Source organism: Lolium rigidum, chromosome 7, assembly GCF_022539505.1.
Source record: "Lolium rigidum isolate FL_2022 chromosome 7, APGP_CSIRO_Lrig_0.1, whole genome shotgun sequence".
NCBI lineage: Eukaryota > Viridiplantae > Streptophyta > Magnoliopsida > Poales > Poaceae > Lolium > Lolium rigidum.
In genome coordinates, this window is record NC_061514.1 from 326727494 (window position 1) to 326749380 (window position 21887).

The following is a 21887-nucleotide window of genomic DNA, read 5'->3' on the forward strand; positions in this document are numbered from 1 at the left end:
CGGACCTGGTCGATCGCCGTCTCTGGATCATAACCTTTCCCCCCATGCGTCCAATTATTACGAGATGACCAGATTGAGTACATCACTGTCACAACAATGGCCCGCTCCCTTCCTGTGAACCAGGGCTCGATAAGGATATCAGAAGCCCATGTCTCCGGATGGAGTCTAGGAAGCTTCACCTTGAGAACATCCTTTGCAGCTGTCCAAAACAGCTTGGCATGTGCACATTCAGTCAAGGCATGAAGCAAATTCTCGCTCGCATTTTTACAGATCCCACAAGTGCTATCTTCTCTGACATGCCGCCGGGAGAGAGTCGAGTAATCAGGCAAAATGCCTTTAAGAACTCTCCACCAAAAAACTTGCACTTTGGGTACTGCATCGAGTTTCCAAACCAACTTCCAGACTTCCCTTTTCTCTGAATCTGAGGAGGAAGCTGCACCTGCTTCTACCATTTCTTGTTCCACACTAGACTCAACCAGAGCTCTATAAGCTGACCGGACTGAATATTGCCCTGACTTCTCTAGTGCCCATGCTATCCAATCTGGCCCCCCCTGATGTCTCAACGGTATTTGCATGGTCCGGTCAACATCAAGGGCCATAAAATTTTCTCGCAATTTCTCCACTCGCCACTGCTCTCCCCGCCACCACAGCTCGCCATGTTCTCGAGGCCGTCCGTGGAACCGTAGCATCCATGAACTCCGAGTTGGGGTAATATCTACTCTTCAGAACCTGGGCACATAAGGAGTTTGGATGGGTCATTAGTCTCCATCCTTGTTTCCCTAAGAGTGCAACATTAAAAGCTTGCATATCTCGGAAACCCATTCCCCCTTTACCTTTCGGCACCGCGATCCGATCCCATGCTAGCCAATGCATGGATCTCTTGTCAAGGTTCCCACTCCACCAGAATTTTGCCATTAGAGAAACTAACTTCTTGCAAGTGCTCTTTGAGAGTAGAAAACAACTCATACTGAAAGTAGGTTTAGCTTGAATAACAGATTTGATTAACACCTCCTTAGCCAGGTAAGAGAGTGCCTTTTCTGCGTACCCATTCATCTTAGCCCTTGCTCCTTCTTCAATGTAACTAAAGGCTTCGTCTGTCAATCTACCCACTGCAGTTGGTAAGCCTAGATACTTCTCACTAAAAGCTTCCACATCAATGTCCAGTACCGCTTTCACAGCTAGTCGGACTGATTCAGTCACACACGGACTGAAGAAAACTGAGCTTTTTGATCTATTCACCATCTGCCCCGATGCTTCATTATAGATTCTCAAAATCTCATTCAGCCGGCCTGCACTTGCTTCATTCGCATTTATAAAGATCAAGCTATCATCTGCGAACAACAAATGTGTGATCCAGGGGGCCCTGTTGCACACCCTAACACCTCGGTCAATGACCCCTCCAAAATATCGATTTAAGAGTGTCGAAAAGCCCTCTGCACATATCAAAAATAGATACGGCGACATCGGATCACCCTGCCTGATTCCTCTTGTTGGGTTAAAAAACGGTAGCATCTCACCATTAACCTTCACTGAGAACCTAACAGAGGAAATACACTGCAGAACGAGGTTCACCAACCTTAGTGGGAAGCCAATTTTCAGGAGCATAGCCCGAAGAAAGGGCCACTCCACGCGGTCGTATGCTTTCATCATGTCTAGCTTGATAGCGCATAGTCCCTTCTTCCCTTTCTTATTCCGTTTCATCGCATGAACACACTCAAAAGCCACTAGGGAATTATCTGTGATTAACCGCCCGGGCACGAAAGCACTCTGCTCACCACTGATAATCTCTTCTAAAATAGGCCGCATCCTATTTGCAACTGTCTTGGTGCAGATTTTGTATACCACTGTGCATAATGAGATCGGTCGAAATTGACTAATGGACTGCGGATGCCGTACTTTTGGGATCAAAACAATGGCCATGTCATTTGCGCCATGGATCCATTCACCATTATTCAACAGGCTCAAAACTGCTGGAACCAACTTCCCTCTCACTAGTTCCCAGTGCCGCTGAAAAAAACCCGCCGTGAACCCGTCCACCCCCGGAGCCTTCGACGGGTGCATCTGGAACAAGGCTGTTTTTACTTCTTCCTCAGTGAATTGTTTGTCCAGTGTCTCTCGTGTGTGATCATCAATCTTTTCCTGGACCAAAGATAAAAGTTCATCCATCACAGGATCACCCTGTGAGGTATAAAGCTGTTTGTAAAAACCCTGTACTTCTTCCTTCACCTCTTCAGGTTCCTCACATGAGGTGCCATCACTTCGTTGCAGCGTTGAGATAGTATTCATCCGTCTCCGCTGCGCCACCTGGGCATGAAAATATGATGTGTTTCGGTCTCCTTCGCGGAGCCAGTTCACCCGGGATCGTTGTTTGACCCAAATTTCTTCTTGGACCAACACCTCATTAATCTTCTGCATAATTTTCTTTTCTTCATGAGATGGTCCTCTACCAATGGAATGCGTTCTAACACGCTCCAATCTCTTCCTGAGATCAGCAAGCTTCCGTTTAAAATTACCGAAAGTCGCTGTCCCCCATTTTGCCAAACCCCCTTGCAATGCAGCAAGTGATTGGGTCAGGCCATCCCCACTATCTCCTGCACGGCCTTCCTGCCAAAGCTGCTGAACTACCTTATCATAGTCAGCATGCGTCTGCCATACATTCTCATATCGGAATTTCTTCTCCGGCCTTTGTTGCGATGAGTGCTGGCGCAACTCCGTCAAAAGAAGGCAATGATCTGACTCCACAGTACTTATATGGCGCACTTTGATCACTGGAAATAGTTGTGTCAAGTTCGAATTCCCCAAAGCTCTATCTAGGCGAGCCTTTACATTGGCACTCCCAGCCTGCCTATTGTCCCAAGTGTACGGCAAACCCGAGTAGCCTAGGTCCAGGAGCCCACAATCGTCCACCACCTCACGGAACGGTCTCATCTGCCATTCCGGTCTCTCAGACTCACTGAAGTGCTCTGTAGAATGCAGGGTTTCATTGTAATCTCCCACACATAACCACGGATAACTCCGGAGTGCATGCAAACGCCTAAGAAGCGTCCAGCTCTGATGGCGATCCTCCCGTCGTGGTTCACCATAGAAACCTGTAAAGCGCCAGGGAGGAATCCCACCATCATTGTGTGTCACGATGGCATCAATATGGTTTGAGTTAAATCCTTTTATATCAACTGTCACCGCTGCTGACCAAAACAGTCCAATACCTCCGCTTAGCCCATCACTGTTCACAGCAAATCCTCCGCGAAAACCGAAGGTGCTAGTTAAATTTTCAACCCTCTTACCTGTAATCTTTGTTTCCATGACGAATAAAAGGGTGGGGTCTTGTTGCTTCACCAAACCGCGAAGCTCTCGGACTGCCGGCTGGTTCCCAAGCCCCCGGCAGTTCAAACTGGCACAATTCATTGAGACTGGCCCAGCTGCTCCGCAGCCGGCGCCTTATTGGTTGGATCATCTAGGTTCACATCATCCACCTTCTTCTTCTTGGCATCAGGAGAAGGTGCTGCTGAGTGGGCACCCTTCTCTGGCCTCTCCTCCCTCTTTCCCCCCGTGATCTGAGGGTCAAAAACCACCATCCGGTTTTCAGTCTCCATCGGCGCCGTTGACCCTTCAGTTCCATCCATGGCCAATCTCCGGTACACTTTTAAGTTTCCTCTGGCATCAGCAAAACGTCCTCCCTGGTTCCCGTCTCGACCGCCTCCCCGCCCTCCACCATTATCTGATCCACTCTAAATCCGCCGATAAAATGTGGTACAATATATTGTAGCGGTAAAATCTGATCTGATTACATTCCTAACGTACAGACCTCAGCGAAGCTCACAGATTATATATATGTACTGAAACACAAACGCATGTCTATGGCATCATTTAAATCCTGATGGATTTAGCAATGAATGACAACAACCAACAATTTTTGGATTTCATCATTTCTGACGAACCTTGGGTGCTTTTTATTGATAAATAAATAGAAAAGGCTAGGAACCTATGCCTTGTATATAAATTTGATATGAAAATACGGCACAAATTTCATGTTAAATTATATGAAACGTAGTTTCTTATATTCAGTCATTTATTTCAAAATAAAATTTCATAGACAATGTTCAAATTGCAAATAGAGAAATATCTAATATATTAGAAAAGAGACATTTATTTTATGATTTAACCATATTAAGAAAATTCTGAGTTAGCCTTTTAAATTGTCATGACAAAGTTCGGTCACGTAGTGTAGATCCCATAAAGTCTATACACATATAAGAATTATAGATTCAAGAGTTTCTCTCTAGTTATTTCTCTCTTTTCTGAAATTGTAAGTTGCTCAAACATTTCGTAAAACTCTGTTACTTGCAATTTCGCAATGTTAAAATTCAGTTATTAAAACAAAATTTAGTGGAACCTTTATTGTGTGAATATTTGGATTGGTTAAGAGAGATAAGTGTCACCAATTTTTTTATATAAAATATTTGCATTACAACATAGGTTTGAGGATTTATACAAATTACTCATATGCAGGACTAGGCTAGGCTTGAAGGCTCAGGAGTCTACTGTAGGTAAAAGATATCAGCTACATTCTTGATGCGCTGGAAACTAAGAAGCACCGTGACTTCAAGAAAAATAAGCTGATTGTAGTTTTCGCAAAAAACATCTTGACCACCTTATAGCTTACTTATAGAAGGACATATGACTGGGTAAACAGTTCAGCATTGGTTGTCCTTATTTCGTGATCTACAAATATTCACGACAGGGTCGAGTTGGTTGATGAATGGCTAGCTAGTGCAGTTTATTATTTGGCTAGCTATTATTTGTCCTCTTGAGAAGTTGGAGAGACAAAAATGTTTCACGATATCATAAATCTGAGGTCTATATATTCAGCACAAGTTCACCACCTGAACAGTCAAGTAGTTTATTTTACTATTTTCATATGCAAGAAAAAATAGCAGCCGCATGGCTCGAGAGCACGGTGTGGGTGTAGAATTGTGAGTCATTGGGAACGACAGTGTTTCATAAAGATGAAACACGGTTCGAACAAGGGTTGGATCTTGTATGACTCGAGCATCTGTTGTTACTTGCGTTCGTTGTCGTTGCGTTTTACATAATTCCAGCAGTTTGCGCATACAAACTTCTGTAGCACGAGTTGAATAAGTTACAACAGGAGAATGACCAGAGGGTCAGATGGTTAGTTCGAGTTGGTGGCTACCCCGCAACCCTGGTTTGAATCTCCTCGGACGCGGATTTGCGGCTCATTTAGCTTCTTCTATAAGAATATGCCCTGGGTGCTAGTGCCCATGGATCCTGTTTTTCTTTTTTTTAATGAATAAGTTACAACAGCTTCAATTTAGTTCCCCGTCCAATCTAAGATCAAGTATTATCTGCTCAAGTTGTACGTCCTAGATAGACTGTTTTTATGCAAGGTCGCAATACCTTGGGCACGGTTGTAACACTGCATGAAACGGTACATAAGCTCCATCTGAAAGAACTTAATGGAGTCATTCTAAAAATAGACTTTGAAAAATCTTATGATAAAGTGAAGTGGTCCTTTCTTCAACACACTTAGAATTAAAGGCTTTTTCATGAGTGGCGCACCCTAATATATAATTTTGTTTTCGGAGAAAGTGTGACCATCAAAGTTAATAATGAAGTTGGCAGATACTTTCTAACGAGAAAAAAAATTAAGACAAGGCGATCCATTATCACACATACTATTTAATATAGTGGCTAATATAGTAATATGTTACCATAATAATGGAGCGTGCAAAAAATGATGGCCAAATTGAAGGGGTCGTCCCACATCTAGTGGATGGGACTTTCTATTCTTCAATACGTTGATGATACAATTCTTTTTATGCAACATGACTTAAAAAAAACGAGTAATCTAAAATTAATTATATCAACTTTTGAGCAGCTCTCAGTGCTCGAAATAAACTTCCATGAAAGTAAATTATTTTTCTTTGGTGAAGCTCAGGATGAGGCTTCCCAATATGTTAAACTGTTCAATTAGGGGAAAGGCTAGTTTTCCGTCATGTATTCAGGCATCCGGTTTATTATCGGATACTTACAAATGCATAATGGAAGCAAGTCAAGGAAAGGTTAAAAACGTTTAAGTAGTTGCAAAGAAAATTTATTATCTCTAGGTGGAAGACTGATTCTCATTAATTCGATACTAAGTAACATGTTACTGTATATGATTTCCTTCTTCCAAATACCTAAAGCAGTATTGCATCGATTAGATTACTTTCGATCAAGATTCTTTTGGCAAAGGGATAGTGAGAAAAGGAAATATCGACTAACTAAATAGAATATTTTTTATCGTCCCAAAGATCAAGGAGGACATGGAATTCATGAACTATAGGTCAAGAACAAAGCACTCCTAGGTAAATGGTTATTTAAGCTTCTTAGCGAAGATGAGGTACGGTAAACACTATTAAACAGAAAATATGTTAGCTCATGTGCATTTTTTCAGGTTTATTGGAGACTAGGAGACTCGCATTTCTGGGCTAGCCTAATGGCAACGAAAAAATCTTTCTTTCCATATGGCAAGTTCTCGTTTAAGGATGGTTCGGAAGTAAGGTTTTGGGGGGATAAATAGCTTGGTAATAATACACTCCGAAAAGAATATCTATCTCTCTACAATCTCGTGCGCCGCAAAGGCGAAATGATCACTACGGTGATGGAACTTCACTACCAAATGTGTCATTCAAAGATACATGTCGGTCCCGGTTAGCATCATGGAATGTCTTGCTACAACGTATGGCTATGGTTCAATTGACGCGGGGACATGATGATTTTCGATGGAATTTACAAGAGAAAGGAAAATTCTTAGTACAAAGTATTAATCTAGACAAACGTACCAGTTAATAATAATAATAATAATAAATATGGAAAATGCAGATCCCACTGAAAATAAAGGTTTCACGTGGTATCTTCGTCGGTTTAATCCTCACAAAGGACAACCTTGCGAAACGAAATTGGCATGGAAATATGAAATGTGTCTTCTGTCATTATAACAAGACTATCGAACATTTATTCTTCCGATGGAATTTTGCTAAATCTATATGGTTAGTCATCCAGATAGGTTATACCTTGTGCCCATCACGCAGTGTTGCGAATATTTTTTGCAGCTGACTAAATGGTATGGACAACATGTTTAAATTACTTTTTTTCGAAATGGGAAGTGAAACCCCGGCTTCTGCATCATGATGATGCACACGGCCTTTTATTAAACAAAATCTGTGAGTGCACATGTTTAAATTACTTATTAGGGTGGAAGCGCTTGGCGTTATTTGGTCGCTATGACTATGTAGAAATGACAAGGTGTTTAATGATACAAAATTCTTCTCACATGCAGGTTATCTACCGGCACTGCTACGCTACGTTCATGGTTGTCTCTACAATATGTGAAGTATCACGACCTATTTACGGAGGTGTCTAACCGGATGGAGGATACGGCGAGGAATATTTTTATCCAATATAGATGGTAGTGTAATTTTTCGATTCGTCCTCCATCACCCTAGATGTCTATGCATTCGTAGTATAATTGTATAATGCCTGCTTTTTTTCTTTCCGTACCTTTAAAAGCAGAAGCTAGAGGTCAAGAGTTCACGGGGATGGAGAGAGCACCAACCACCTGAAGCTCCCTTGCTAGGATAGCTACCTTTATGTTTAAGAGTTCACGGGGATGGAGAGAGCACCAACCACCTGAAGCTCCCTTGCTAGGATAGCTATCTTTATGTTAAAATTTTGTGCTTTTAGTCACAGCATCAAAATCGCTGCATGATCACATTCCCCAGCCATATGATTTGGTTAGACAAATGGGTAGTTAGAGCGGACATCTCCAGTCGCCGTTTTCCAAATCTTTCCTCGAACATCGCTGGATTGAGCGTTTGAGGGACGTGTTTCGTTCGTGCCGCGTTTGGGGACGTCGTTCCTCAGCCGCGTCCCCCAAACGCCGCCCCAAATATTAAAATACTTTTTTTTGCATTTTTATTTTAATAAAGAGGAGAAACATTCCACAAACTAATAGTACATAATTGGGAACATGGTTTACACGAAGACATAATTTGGAACATGGTTTTCCACAAACTAATACATAGTTTGAACCATGGTTGACATAAATATAAAACATGGCAAAAAACTAAACCTAATTAGGCCGGGCATCGAAGATTTCGTGTGTTCGCTGCCAAGAAAGAACACTCGAGGGCACACAGTCACCCAAACTGGAAAATCCAGCTGGTGAGGATGCCCATGTTGGTTCTTCCGAGGAAGACCAACCAGAAACCTCCGTGCATATTTTTGTTGCGAAGAAACAACACTCGTCAGTCGTCCTCCTCCTCGGCGTTGTCGCCGCGGTAGTGCCGGTGGCAACGCGTCTCGTCGAACACCTTGACTCTCATGTCTCTGTTGCCAAAATAGGAGGACACGAGCACGAAGCCGGCTTGGAGGCGGTGGTAGCACGCGAACCTCTCCCAGCCGATGTGGAGGTACATCTTGCCACACGCGTCGTAGATCACGTCGACGATCCACCAGTAGCAGTCGCAGTCATCCTCCCGCAGATGCAGTGAGCGCGGGCGCTCGTCGCCGGCGACGTAGTCGGGGAAGGTGTCCGGCAGCCTCTGGATGGCGTGTGGGTCGCCCTTGAGGATGACGATGAACTCGAACAGCACGGGCACCTCCTCGTCCTGCATTTCCGACGATGAGGACGACGAAGGCGTCGCAGGGACGGCGAGCGTGCAGCTCTGCCGCGGCCACGACCACGAACACGGCTGTGAGCTCGGCCTCCGCCTCTACCAGCCATGTCGTCGACTCTTGAGATGGTGGTGGCTAGGGTCGGGGAGAGAGGCGCTAGGGTTTGTGTGTGAGAGGGACGATGAGAGGCGAACCTTTTGATAGGCCAGAGGGAGGCGGGGGAGCGTTGGCGCTCATTAACGCCGACACGCAGAGCTAGGCGCGACGAGACGCTTCGCTGCGCCTCTGCGGGAACAGCACCGTCGCTGCGCGCCAATAACTTCCGTCGCGAGGTAGGCGACGGTTAGGTTAAAATTCAATGTGCCGCTGACGCATCGGCTCCGTCACTCCCCACCTCGCTTTTCGGTGTGTTCGGCGTCCCCGGAGCGTCCTCTGTGGGGTGGGGACGGGCTCGGGGCACCGGACACCGTATCGGCCGCGCCGAACAAAAAGCGGGTTTGGGGGACGTGGTTGGGAACGTTTTTTGGTCCGGCGCGCCCCAAATCTCTTTGGGGGACGGTTTATGGGACGCGGCTGGAGATGCTCTTGGCTCAAGTAACTGGGGAGTGGATGTACAAATTCAGCATTCGAGTTCAAATCCGCACGAATGTGAATTTAGGTTCCTATGTATAATTGAGGTCTAGGCTGATTCTAAATTTATCTTAAGGACTAGGATTTTATCTTAACCAAGATTACAAATTCTAGTACTAATGCCTAATGGACGTGTGCATCCCTAGTGGGTGTAGAGGGGGGAAGTGTAATTCTCCCCATTTTTAATGTGGGTGGCGATGGAAGAACTCGACAAGTCAGGGACGCGACCTAACCCTACCCACGCACGCGACCCCGTACGGAGGCGGCGATGCACCGCCCTGGGGATCCCTCCATCTGCCACTCCAGCCCCCTCCCTACCCTCCTCTCCTCCCTCCGCCGCAGTTGTAGGCGTCGCCGGCCAAAGGCTACACGGTGTGGCGGAGGCGGGACGTCCCGCTAGGAGCTACCAAGGGTGCGAGGTGCCCCCCCCCCCCCCAACTCCTGCAACCGCTATGATGTGCGGTGCAGCGGCCGGAGGCAAAGACGGATTGTGTCACTTGCATCATCTGGGCGTCGGGGCGACGGTCCGGGACATGGCTGCGGCGACTTTTTCTTTCGGAAGTGGTCGGCCCCGTTGGGATTTGGTGTGGGGGATCTTGGGGTCCCACACCGGTGGTGTTGATTCGTTCGACGTTGAGTTTGGGGTGACATGGCAGCCGGTGAAACAGCGCCTCGGCCTTGGTCTTGGCGGACAATGGCGGTGTCGCTTGGCATCATTAACTTGTCGAAGGCATCGTTTTTGCTTGTCTTGTCATTACACTCGAAAGTGAGATCAATGTCACCAAATTTTTCATACTCCCTTGGTCCCTATAAAAGATGGTCAACTTTGTATAGATACGGACATATATAGATATATTTTAGTTATAGATACATATCTAGAAAAAGTTGTGCAGCTTTTTTGAACCGGAGAGAGTATAAAATATTTGCATTACAACATAGGTTTGAGGATATGATACAAATTACTCGTATGCACCGCTAGGCTAGGTAAAAGATATCAGCTGCTGTAGTAATCGTTGGAGTCCACCAGAGCTACAGGAACACTCGATGGGGATTGTAGATTTTTCTGGAACTTCAACTTCCTCTCTATTCCTCACTGGTTACAAATATACAAAGTACCTTTTACAATTCCACCCTCCTATACTTCTAGTATTACACATAAGTACACCAACACTCCCCTCAAGATGAGGTGAAGATGTCAATGAGCCTCATCTTGCTACAAATATTTACAAATGATACCACACTCACACCTTTAGTCAAGATATCTGCTAGTTGATCTGATGACCTAACATAAGTAATTTTGAGTACACCTTTATCTAGTTTCTCCTTAATAAAGTGCCTATCTATCTCGACATGCTTAGTTCGATCATGATGAACCGGATTGTGAACTATGTTAATAGCAGCTTGGTTATCACAGTACAAGCAAATAGGTACGTTAAGAAGCAGTCCAAGCTCTGACAATAGTATCCTCAACCACATCAGTTCACATAACCCTGATGCCATAGATCTAAACTCAGCTTCAGCTGTTGAACGTGCAACTACACTCTGCTTTTTACTCCGCCAGCTAACTAAATTTCCACCCAAAAACATGCAATAGCCAGCGGTTGACTTTCTATCGTCTAGACATCCAGCCCAATCAGCATTAGTATATCCTTCTATTTTAAGATGCCCATAATTAGAAAATAAAATGCCTTTACCCGGACACCCTTTTAGATACCTTAAAATTCTGTATACAGCATCCAAGTGGCTGGTTCTAGGGTCATGCATGTATCTGCTCACAATGCTAACCGCATATGCAATGTCTGGTCTAGTATGTGATAAATAAATTAAGCGCCCCACTAATCTTTGATATCTACCTTTGTCCACTGACTCACCAGAATCCCCTAATATTCGAAGATTTTGCTCAACAGGTGTGGGTGCTGGTCTACACTCTAACATTCCAGTCTCAGCAAGTAAATCAAGTACATACTTCCTTTGAGAGAGATAAATACCTTGTGCACCATAAACAACCTCAATCCCAAGAAAGTAGTGAAGGTATCCCAGGTCTTTGACTTCAAACGAACATGCCAATGCCTTCTTTAACCTCGATATCTCTTCATCATCATCACCTGTAATTACAATGTCATCAACATAAACAACCAGAATGGTACCCTTGTCATTATGGCGCTTAAAAAAATAAAGTATGATCTGCATTGCTCTGTCGATAGCCCAGCTTGCACACTTCATTTCTAAACCACCCAAACCAGGCTCTAGGTGATTGTTTAAGCCCATACAAGGATTTCTTTAATTTACACACCTTGCCTTCAGTTTCTTTACTACCAAAACCTGGTGGAATCTCCATATACACTTCTTCATATAAGTCCCCATGAAGAAAAGCATTTTTAACATCCATTTGGTACAACTTCCACTTATTATTTGCTGCTATCGATATGAGCGCCCTGATGGTGTTCATTTTTGCCACAGGTGCAAAAGTTTCATCATAATCTACCCCATATGTTTGACTGTACCCTTTAGCCACCAACCTGGCCTTATATCTTTCTACCTTTCCTCTCGAATTTTGTTTTACCGTAAATACCCACTTACAACCAACAACCCTTTTATTAGGAGGAAGTGTAGTAAGTACCCATGTGTTATTCTTGTCAAGTGCTGCCATTTCTTCTAGCATGGCATCTCTCCATGTGGGGCACCTCTTCGCTTCCTGCCAATCATGGGGAATGGGTACAGCCGAGTCAAGTGCAGCAATAAAAGCTCTATACTGAGGTCCCATAGAAGAATATGAGACATAATTAGAAATATCATATTGGGACAAATGTGATGGCAGTTTCCTAGTAGTGGAACGAGGTTGTTTCCTCTGAGCTATAGGGATATCAAAATCATCAAATGGAGTAGAAACTATACCATCACTTGTAGAGGGACTTGAACTTGAGTCATGTAAATCTGGCTGTATTTGAGCATCAGGATTCTGACTCAAAGAGATTTCTTCCTCCCCTTGCACTTGATCATCCTCAGCTCTCTGTCTCCGTGAGTACACCTTAAGGTTTTGTGGCCACCTTGATCTTTCAGTTTGATACTCTTCCTGCTCCCCCTGAGTGTGATCTCGTTCAGCATTTGATGTATCTTCATCTCTACCATCAGGCTCATCTCCGGTTGGAATTACTCCAACAATCATCTTTCTAGATGTTGTTTCATTTTTTCCTTCTTTGTCTTCCCCTGTCTCGCTGTCCATACCTGGAATATCATTAACATATAGATCAAGAAAAACATCAGATAAATCCACCGGTTCTCCATAAAAATGGTTGATATTCTCTGAACACTACATCCATGCTTACAAACATTCGCCTCTCTGATGGGCACCAACATTTATATCCCTTCTGTTTTCCTGAATATCCCACAAACACACACTTTAGAGCTCTTGGATCAAGCTTGCTCACAGAAGGTCTATAATCTTTCACAAAGCACACACACCTGAATACCTTGGGTGGAACCACATAAGAAATCTCACCAGTTAAACATTCTATTGGGGCTTTATACCCAAGCACTCTAGATGGCATTCTATTTATCAGGTAGGCTGCTGTCATCACAGCCTCACTCCACAAAAAATTTGGAACATTCATAGCCATCATTAAACACCGGGTAACCTCCAAAAGATGTCTGTTCTTCCTTTCAGCCAAGCCATTTTGTTCAGAAGTACCTGGACAAGTTGTTTGATGAATAATCCCAAAACTGGACAAATACTTATCGAATTCCTTGTTGACATACTCCGTGCCATTGTCAGTACGAAATATTTTCATGCATGCATTATATTGTGTTTTGATCATATTATGAAAGTCGACAAAACATTCGAACACATCATCCTTGTTTCTCAACACATAAACCCAAGTGACTCTAGTGCAACAGTCAATGAAGGTAACAAATGAACGATAACCATTTAGGGCTGAAACTCCACTGGGACCCAGACATCAGAATGAATAACTTCAAGTGGCGTTGTACTTCGATTATTAGATGGCACATAAGAGCTTCTAGTTTGCTTTCCAAATTGACATGCATCACATACTAATTTCTCCTTCTTAACTTTATTATAAAGATCAGGATAGAGCTGACCCAAAATAGGGAATGGCATATGACCCAACCTGCGATGTTGCAGTAGAAACTCTTCTAATGGTGAAGAAGATAACATAGCTGCAACAAAGGGTGACATCTCCTTGTCCAGGTAATATAAGCCATCACGTAAGCTTCCCATCCCGAGTTTTTTTCCAGTCCCAAGTTCCTGAAATATACACCATGACGGGAAGAAAATAGCAGCACAATGAAGTTCCCGTGTGATACAACTTATGGACATGAGATTAATTGGGAATGTGGGAACATGGAGCACAGATGAAAGTGACAAGTTAGGATTACATATAACTTTTCCTGAACCCGTGATGGCTTGAGCTGAACCATCGGCCAATTTAACACTTTGGTTACCTATCTCAGGAATATAATCATGAAATTCTCCATAGGAACCAGCCATATGTCGAGATGCACCTGAATCAATCAGCCATGGTGCACCTTTGCGATCAGACCAAACAGGAGTTGAGATATTACTACAATGCTTAGCACAGACAGTAGCAACTTCACACATTTTCTTATCACCATGTTCTGTACCTTTGACCTGGTACCAATTTTTGAACTGGTACCATTTTTCCAAATCATCAACAGTCATCCGGACAGTGACCTTTTGAGACCCTCTACCAGCACATACTCCACTGACACTAGAAGGACGTACAGTTCCGCAACGATTACAAGCACCACGGAATGCAAAATTTACATTCCCACAGCTTGTCTCTGGACACAGCCAATCCCCACTTCTCTGCCAAGACTTTGCAACACAACCCCGCGTACTGAAACCATAAGCATGTTCTCTGTTATACCAATTCTGTCTGTGTCCATAACCTTCTCTGATCAGTTCAGGACAACATGCCCTCACATGTCTTGACTGTCCACACCAGAAACAAATTTTATCAAATGTGTTCACTGACCTTGACATCTTCCTGGTTCTGCTAACAGCACACCACTAGCAGCAATTTTATCCGCTGCCACAACTCTCTCCTCAGAGTTTCAGACCAACCTGCAACGGTCCCCTCTTCTGAAATCCCAATAATCAACACACAGAAAAACAATCCACCAGCCACCTCTTCATTCAGTCAATACAGCAATTCCTCCTTCCTTCTGGTCGCTCCTCCTCTCAAGTACACAACAGCTTCCCTGGCAATCTTCACCACTTGCAATACCACACCACGAGCACCAGGACCTGGAATCGCCTCCAAGGCCAAGCACCTCCTCCGGCCCGTACTTGTGCACGCTGCCGGCCGCCGGCTCCGCACCAGCACAACGCCTCCTCCCAAACAGTTGCCCTTCTCTTGGATCTTGTCCCCGCCTGCACCAACTCCCCTGGCTGCCTAGAGCTCCGCCGCATGCTACCGACTCACCACCGGCGAGGGTCGACCGGTGCCTCCTGCTCTGATACCATGTAGTAATCGCTGGAGTCCACCAGAGCTACAGGAACACTCGATGGGGATTGTAGATTTTTCTGGAACTTCAACTTCCTCTCTATTCCTCACTGGTTACAAATATACAAAGTACCTTTTAGAATTCCACCCTCCTATACTTCTAGTATTACACATAAGTACACCAACAGCTGCATTCTTGATGTGCTAGAAACTAAGAAGCACCGTGACTTCAAGAAAAATAAGATGGTTGTAGTTTTCGCAAAAAAATAAAAATATGTTGACCACCTTACCTTATACTTATAGAAGGACATATGACTGGGTAAACATGTGAGCATTGGTTCTCCTTACTTCATTATCTACAGATACTCACGACAAGGTAGAGTTGGTTGATGAATGGCTGGTGCAGTTTATTATTTGGCCAGCTATTATTTGTCCTCTTGAGAAGTTGGAGAGACAAATGTTTCACGATATCATAAATCTGAGGTCTATATATTCAACACATCTTCACCACACCTGAACAGTCAAGTAGTTTATTTTACTATTTTTGTATGCAAGAAAAAATAGCAACCGTGCATGGCTCGAGAGCACGGTGTGGGTGTAGAATTGAGAGTCATTGGGAAAGACAGTGCTTCATAAATATGAAACACGGTTCGCACACCTGTGAGATTTTGTATGACTCGAGCATATGCTATTACATGCCTCCACTTGCGTGGCTGCCGTTAGCATAATTTCAGCAGTTTGAGCGTACAAACTTGTGGAGCAAGAATCATGCACAGGTTACAACATCTTTCTCTTTGTTCCCCGTCCAATCCAAGGACAACTAGAAGCTGAAGGTCATGAGTTCACGGCCATGAACAGAGCAGGAACCACTGTCATACTAGGTCGCCGTGGTAGCGGGTTCCTACCGTTCATGAGGATGCATGGCTACGCCGACACGATGCTGCAGCTCGGACACCGGCTCACGTACCACTGCCTCCGTCTCACTCTCACACGTGAGGCGTTGCCGGAGTTCGTGGCCGCTCCTAAGTTGCCTGCCTCTGGGGCCGAAGGTGATCACCGCCTGTTCGGTGTTTTGGTCAGCTGAAAGCATGTCCCAGGAACAGAGGCCATTGCCATGATTCTAATTTCCACCTAAACAATATTCGTCTGCCATTGAACGAGTCCCACGGTTTCAACCTCGTCTCGGATACTGCTCTCGTCTCCATACATTTTGGATATATCGGAGTTGAACACTAAAGTTTCCTTGCAGATACACGTCAGATTAAGTGTCGTGGAGGTGATGCATGTAGTGATCTGTTGTCTGATGGTAACTGTGGGTGTAGTGTGGGTTATATGTACTCCCTCCCTCCCACAAAGTCCAAATTTTGACAAATCTAAGAAAATCCTCGTGGGACGGAGCGAGCAGATGAGATGACTCGGCTGTAGTGAACTGATGAGGTTCTCTTTTGTGTACTTCTCTTTGTTATCTGTATTATCCTGGAACCATGTGCACAAGCTAGCTCTGCCCTCAGTTTTGTGGCACACTTTTTAGCAAGTACGCAATTTGTAGCCGTGCACAGTTTTCTGAAAAGTTTGGACTAGCCAACAATGTAGCTATAGTTGAAGATGATCGTTGTCTTAAGGACAATAGGTAATTCATAGTACAAGTTCCTGATGGCAGAGTAGGGTATCGCAAGTTCAGCAAAATAGTACCCCCTCTCTTTGAAAATACTTCTCCTTTAGCACATTGACAGGGTCTCTCATGTGGTACTTTGACCATCTATTTGTTTGAAAGCATGTCACCTTCAACAAAAAATAGTAGAAATCATGTAAGCATATATATACTAGTATACCAATTTGCGGATAACAATTGTGGATAAATTTCTCTGAAATGGCAGTGCAGTATCAGAAAGTTTGACAAGACTAGATTTAAATGGACAAGTATATATTTGATAAATGTGTCCGCAATATTTGGGACATGAAGCATGGTCGTGATTTGATTTAGGTGGTCAGTTTGGATCTTGATTTTCAAGCTGGGATCTGGCCAGTATTGGAGCCTTTCTTCAGCTGTCTGTCAGCCCACCTCATTCAGTCAGCAGTGACGCTAACTACTACCATTGGATACTTTAAACAGGGTAGGCATTTTAGGATACTTTAAACAGGGTTTACTAGACTCGAAAATGTGATTTGATTAGTTGCACGCCACACCAGGTACTACTTAATTAAGTACAATTTGCAGGTCTGGACACTGGAACAAGTGGCGACATCTGTCATGGTACATACAGTTCATAATATTCAAACTGTATTCAGAACATGGTCATCATGGGAAAGGATTATTTCTACCTGAAGTTTGCTAATGGAAGTAGTACTGAACAAGCAGCAAGCAATGCAATGTGAAATTATGGAGCAAAGAAATAACATCATAACAAGGCCAGAATTTTCTAACGAGATATGATATGGTAAAGCTTGGTGATCAAGGATTTCTATTCATGCAGTTCAATGATATATGTATATCATCACCACAGTGCATGCCTGAAGACCATAAGAGTGCTCTGGTAATAACTGATCTGTATGACAAGATGCACAACTTACAAGCAAAGAAACAGATAACACAGGTTACAGAACAAGCAAACTACCAGTCCATAATGCTTCCACCAAGCGTAACACAGATCAAAGGGCAAGATAAATATCAGTTAATTAGTGTGCTTATAGTATCTCCGGCTCCTACCAAGCATCATGCCACAAGTTTGACATACCAGCCTAAGGCCACATGTAGCGGCAAATGCCATACTACAAAGTCTGCGCCAAAAAGAGACCCATTTCGTTCTGCCGCGGAAACTAGAAACGGGTGAGAACCTCGAATACACAAAAAGGGTCCGGGATAGAAAATTCTGCCCCAGTTTTGAAGTCTAAAACTTCACCTCCTTCAGGACCGGTACTCCCAACAAAACACTTTTTGCAGGATTTACTTGCCATGTTTCTTGAACTCTTGCTCGCTTTGTTAAAGGCCACATCTTTCAAAAACGGTGTGTGGATTGGATTGGCCGTCACAATAATTGCGGTCTTCAGCACCCGTGCACTCTGAAAGAAGAACTCAAGGAAGCCAACCTCGCCTGGCTCCCCTGTGTACTCACGGAGACTCATCACGGTGATGCGCGAGACGACATTTTCAATGGGACCAGACTCCTCCCAGAACTTGGCGCTGAGGTTACCAGTGGGTTTATCACATCTTTTACTCTGCGAAATTTGATTCAATCAGTCAACAGGTGGGACTGACAATGTTGGGAGAAATGACAAATAAATACTCCCATGCATCAAATTCAACCCTAAACCTACTGGAAGAAGACAATCTGGACATACCAGAAATCAATATGCCAAGCAATAGAAATCAAGATGATGCCACAACAAATGGCACAGCAAAATTTCCAACAAACAGATGAAATATGCAACCCCGATAATTCTATTTGTGCACTCTAGTCTGTGTAGAGATGACCCAATGGTTGAGAAAAGATGGCCATGCATGGACTATAGCTATGATTGGTCAATGATAATTGGTTAAGTATGCGTAGTGCCGTAGTCATATCGCTGATGTTATCATCACCTTGTTTTGTTATTCACAGGCTATCACTTAGCATAGCATGCATAATTACATACATGACTAACATTACACTGTATAAGAAAAATATAAAACATCATACAAAGCTGTAATTAAATTGACTTGCCACATCTATCATCTATGCAAAGACGTTAGAAACTGCGAGCAATATAATCTCCTGCAAGATTAGAAGTTCAGATCAAAATTTTCAACTAACATGTAGAGAGATGTGGTAAGAATGTAAGAAAACATGAATAAGCTGAGACAAACTGATATGTAGCTTGGAAAGAATACTCTAGAAAAGGCAACGCAATACCATAATTAAACTCATTTTATTATGAGAAAATGGACCATTTTTTCATCAAATATAAGGAATCTGTAGTACATGTAGTGCTAACTGCTAAAAACATTAAGTACTGCAAATTAAACTTTTGCATAATTTTTGGATCTGCAAAAAAAAAAGTCATAACTGTACTTCGATCGAGGAAAGTAGCAGAATGCGCTAATTACCAAATAGTCTAGTAGTGAAGAGAGAGAAAAACCGAGAATAATGTACACACTAAAATGATGATGACAATTCATGCATAACAAATAAGATGTAAAGACTGCAAAGTTCAGTCCACAATGTACGTCTTAAGTCATAACCACATTTTGCCAGATATGCTCTTCAATACAAATTTCCACACATGAATGATGAGCCTACGCCATAATCTTTCTATAATAAATTAGCCGCGCCGATAGTTTCCTAAGCTCCTGATATGACGAACCTAGAGTAGTAGCATCCAGCAGTACAGTACTATGGTACACCAATACTCCCTCAAGAACCGTTGACAGGAATGTTCTAGTTATTATGTGTACCTTTCATAAGTCTAAGTAAGCAATGCATGTCAACATCAAAACTAGTACCTCATATGGACAGTGAACACACTAGTACAAGAAAACCAAATCACGAGAAATCATAATACTGGAATAATGACTCATTGTGCCACAAGCCCGCAATGTCATAACGCAAAACAGATGAGCATGAAACCCTTCACAATTTTATTTGTGCATTCTAGTCTATTTATATACAAAGTAGAGAAGACATGATGGCTAACAGTAGATGCAAGGCATGTCATTTGAACTATAATTGGTCACATAAATTAAACATCATAACTGCCTAGTCATCCAGCTGTTGTTGTAGTTACCTTAGCCTATGAAAAAATTACTTAAACTAGCTTGCATCACTATAATCATTCAAATTACAGCTGAGGAAACCAAAGACCATATACAGAGCTATCACAGTAACTGGCCTCAAGTAAATCTATGCATCGAACAGAAATTCGTAGAAATGTGAGCAGATCATGAATTGGTGACAACAAATAGGTACCATGATATGCAGCCTGTCCAACTTGGGAAAGCATCTGAGTAAGGTAGGCACCATCTTGACATCATTGCGAACTCCGAAACGCACAGTCAAACTCAGAATCTTGACGCTTGTGAGCATGCTTGTTGTGGTCGCCCTTATCCCGGGCTGGTATTCGCCCAATTCAAGAAGGAAGATCATGCAATTAATTCATGGACCTCTGTCAGCGCTGGACACCATTGCTAACTGAAGAAAAGAAAAGACTGGGGGAGCAGCAGACGGGATGTACCATGATGATGGTGTCTCGGACCTCTAGGACCTGGGCTGGCTTGAGGTATCCAAAAGCGTGCAGCTTGGGGGCATCTCCAATCCTGACCCTGGTACACAACCCCCCGCCTCGTTTGTAAGATCCATGGAGGATGAGGCGTTCCAGGCATGGAGCCTTTACCACGGCGATGTTCTCCATGACAGAAGCGGCGATTTGCACGCACCGAAGGCTCTGGCTGACGAGGCGGAGGCGCAACCCCTTCATGCATCCGAGGATGTTGAGGATCTCCAGGACGGGGCTCCTGGCGACGAGGTAGTCGACGTCGCCGGGCTCCATTTGCACGAACAAAAGGCCGAGCTCGCGGAGGTGGGGAAAGGAGGCGCCGCGCAGGGCGGCCGTGCCGGGCAGCTTCCAGAGGCCGAGGTAGAGGCGGGTGAGGGTGGTGATGGTGAAGACGGTGGCGGGGAGGGGCACGTCGAGCGGCAAGGGGCGGTTGACGAGGACGAGGTCATGGACGCCCTTGGCGGCGAAGAGCTGGAGCCAGCGCGCGAGCTGGGGGCGGTACGAGTCCATGCGGCTGCAGATGAGGTGGACGCAGCTGAAGGGCCCCGGGTGCGCGTCGAGGATGCTGGAGACGGCGGCGGTGATGGGCTGCGAGTTGGTGGAGTAGGTCGGGGGAAAGGCGTGGCCTTTGGGGAGGAGGTGGGCGTCGACCAGCACGAGCGGCGTGGAGAGCCAGAGCGTCCGCCAGCGCCACGAGAGGACGGCGGTGCGCGCGGCGTCCTTGACGGGGAGGCGGGACACGATGTCGCGCCGGAGGTCGCGGGGGAGACGGCTGATGCGGTCGGCGCGGTCTGGACCGGCGCCGGCGGCGTGGAACTGCTGGCCGGGGTAGAGGGGGTAGTTGGGGAGGCTGGCGTAGATGTACGACAGCATCTGCTCCATGCCTCGGTCCAGCTCGCGCGGGTCGGAGCCGCGGCGCTGAGCATCGCCCGCCGCCGCAGGGTCCAGGACGTTGAACGGGGCGCGCTCCGCCATGGCCGACGACGGCGATGGTTTGGGGTTTCCGCCGATCGAGTGGCAAGTTGGAATGGAGTGTGGATTTCCGTCGAGACAAAATGGTCGGCGGCGCTGTTATATACTGCTCGGCTGTGTGGTGGTGGACCTAGGGTTTCGTTGTCTGGTTGGGCCAAATTTCCGACACGAGTTGCTCGCGGGCCACGGTCATGGTCACTCACTTATTTTTCCTTTTGTTTAGACGATCCTTAGAATTTACTCAAAATGAAAAATCAAACAATACACCACATTATAGCAAGACACCTAGACACTGAGGAAGCGATAGTGTGCTTAAGACACTTAAAATAACATCTCCAAAATGAATTTTTTAACTTAAAATGCAGGGTACTACTTCATCCTAACCCTCTCGCCCCCGCGTCGCGCCAGGGCGGCCGCCGGCGCTCCTCCTCGTCTCGTCTGTGCGCCCACCCCCTCCCCCCGCATCGCCACCGCATGAGGCGTTTCTAGGCAAAACCTTGGTGGCGTGGCTGAGGCAAACTCTCCTCGGCTGTGGACCGGTGGGAACGGCGGTGGTGACCGGCCTAGCCTTCCTGATGCAGCGTTGCGGGGAGGCGGTGGCCATTGCGCCGATCTGCATGGGCGGCTTCGCTGGTCTACGACAACATCGAGATCGAGCCAGATCTAGGCTGATGGGCCTAGATGGGCTGCAGATTTTTCGTGTTGTGGCTCCTGTCGTTGCTACGTCGGCGGTGAGGCGCTACTGGGCCTCTCTTGCATCATGAGGAATCCTAGGGCAGCAGCTCTAGGCATGGCGGTGGTGTCCATCTTCACCGTTGGAGGTGGTCGGCCGAATTGGGGCTGGTTTGTGGTGATCTCCTGATCTCACTT

The 21887-nt window shown here is 45.0% G+C and overlaps 1 protein-coding gene and 2 long non-coding RNA genes across 5 annotated transcripts; all 3 read right to left on the minus strand.

The window, feature by feature from the left end:
- Positions 1 to 10812: 10812 nt before the first annotated feature.
- LOC124675137 lies at positions 10813 to 12471 on the minus strand. The gene is made up of 3 exons (XR_006993177.1): positions 12205 to 12471; positions 11930 to 12004; positions 10813 to 11414 (listed from the first exon to the last, which is right to left on the minus strand). It is a non-coding gene; the product is annotated as an uncharacterized LOC124675137 (long non-coding RNA).
- Positions 12472 to 12598: 127 nt separating this feature from the next.
- On the minus strand, positions 12599 to 14169 carry LOC124675138. 3 transcript variants are annotated; one of them, XR_006993180.1, is made up of 4 exons: positions 13705 to 14169; positions 13437 to 13573; positions 12809 to 12997; positions 12599 to 12685 (listed from the first exon to the last, which is right to left on the minus strand). It is a non-coding gene; the product is annotated as an uncharacterized LOC124675138 (long non-coding RNA). The 3 variants fall into 3 exon arrangements; XR_006993179.1 differs by having other exon boundaries at positions 12622 to 12685; positions 12780 to 12997; XR_006993178.1 differs by lacking the exon at positions 12599 to 12685 and having other exon boundaries at positions 12808 to 12997; positions 13771 to 14169.
- Positions 14170 to 17405: 3236 nt separating this feature from the next.
- LOC124678220 (F-box/FBD/LRR-repeat protein At1g51370-like) lies at positions 17406 to 21020 on the minus strand. Its single transcript, XM_047214138.1, has 3 exons — positions 20004 to 21020; positions 19739 to 19882; positions 17406 to 18011 (listed from the first exon to the last, which is right to left on the minus strand). Exons 1-3 carry the CDS (start codon positions 21018 to 21020, stop codon positions 17613 to 17615), a joined length of 1560 nt encoding a protein of 519 aa, XP_047070094.1. The 3' UTR covers positions 17406 to 17612.
- Between the last annotated feature and the right edge of the window lie 867 nt (positions 21021 to 21887).

What these genes read in the sequence shown, in the direction of transcription:
- LOC124678220 (XM_047214138.1), bottom strand. Translation starts at nt 21,020, where the DNA reads ATGGCGGAGCGCGCCCCGTTCAACGTCCTGGACCCTGCGGCGGCGGGC. An exon ending in TCCGAGACACCATCATCATG is followed by an intron (nt 19,883 to 20,003) that starts GTACATCCCGTC and finishes GGCGAATACCAG; the next exon opens with CCCGGGATAAGGGCGACCAC. An exon ending in TGGACAGGCTGCATATCATG is followed by an intron (nt 18,012 to 19,738) that starts GTACCTATTTGT and finishes CAAATTTCGCAG; the next exon opens with AGTAAAAGATGTGATAAACC.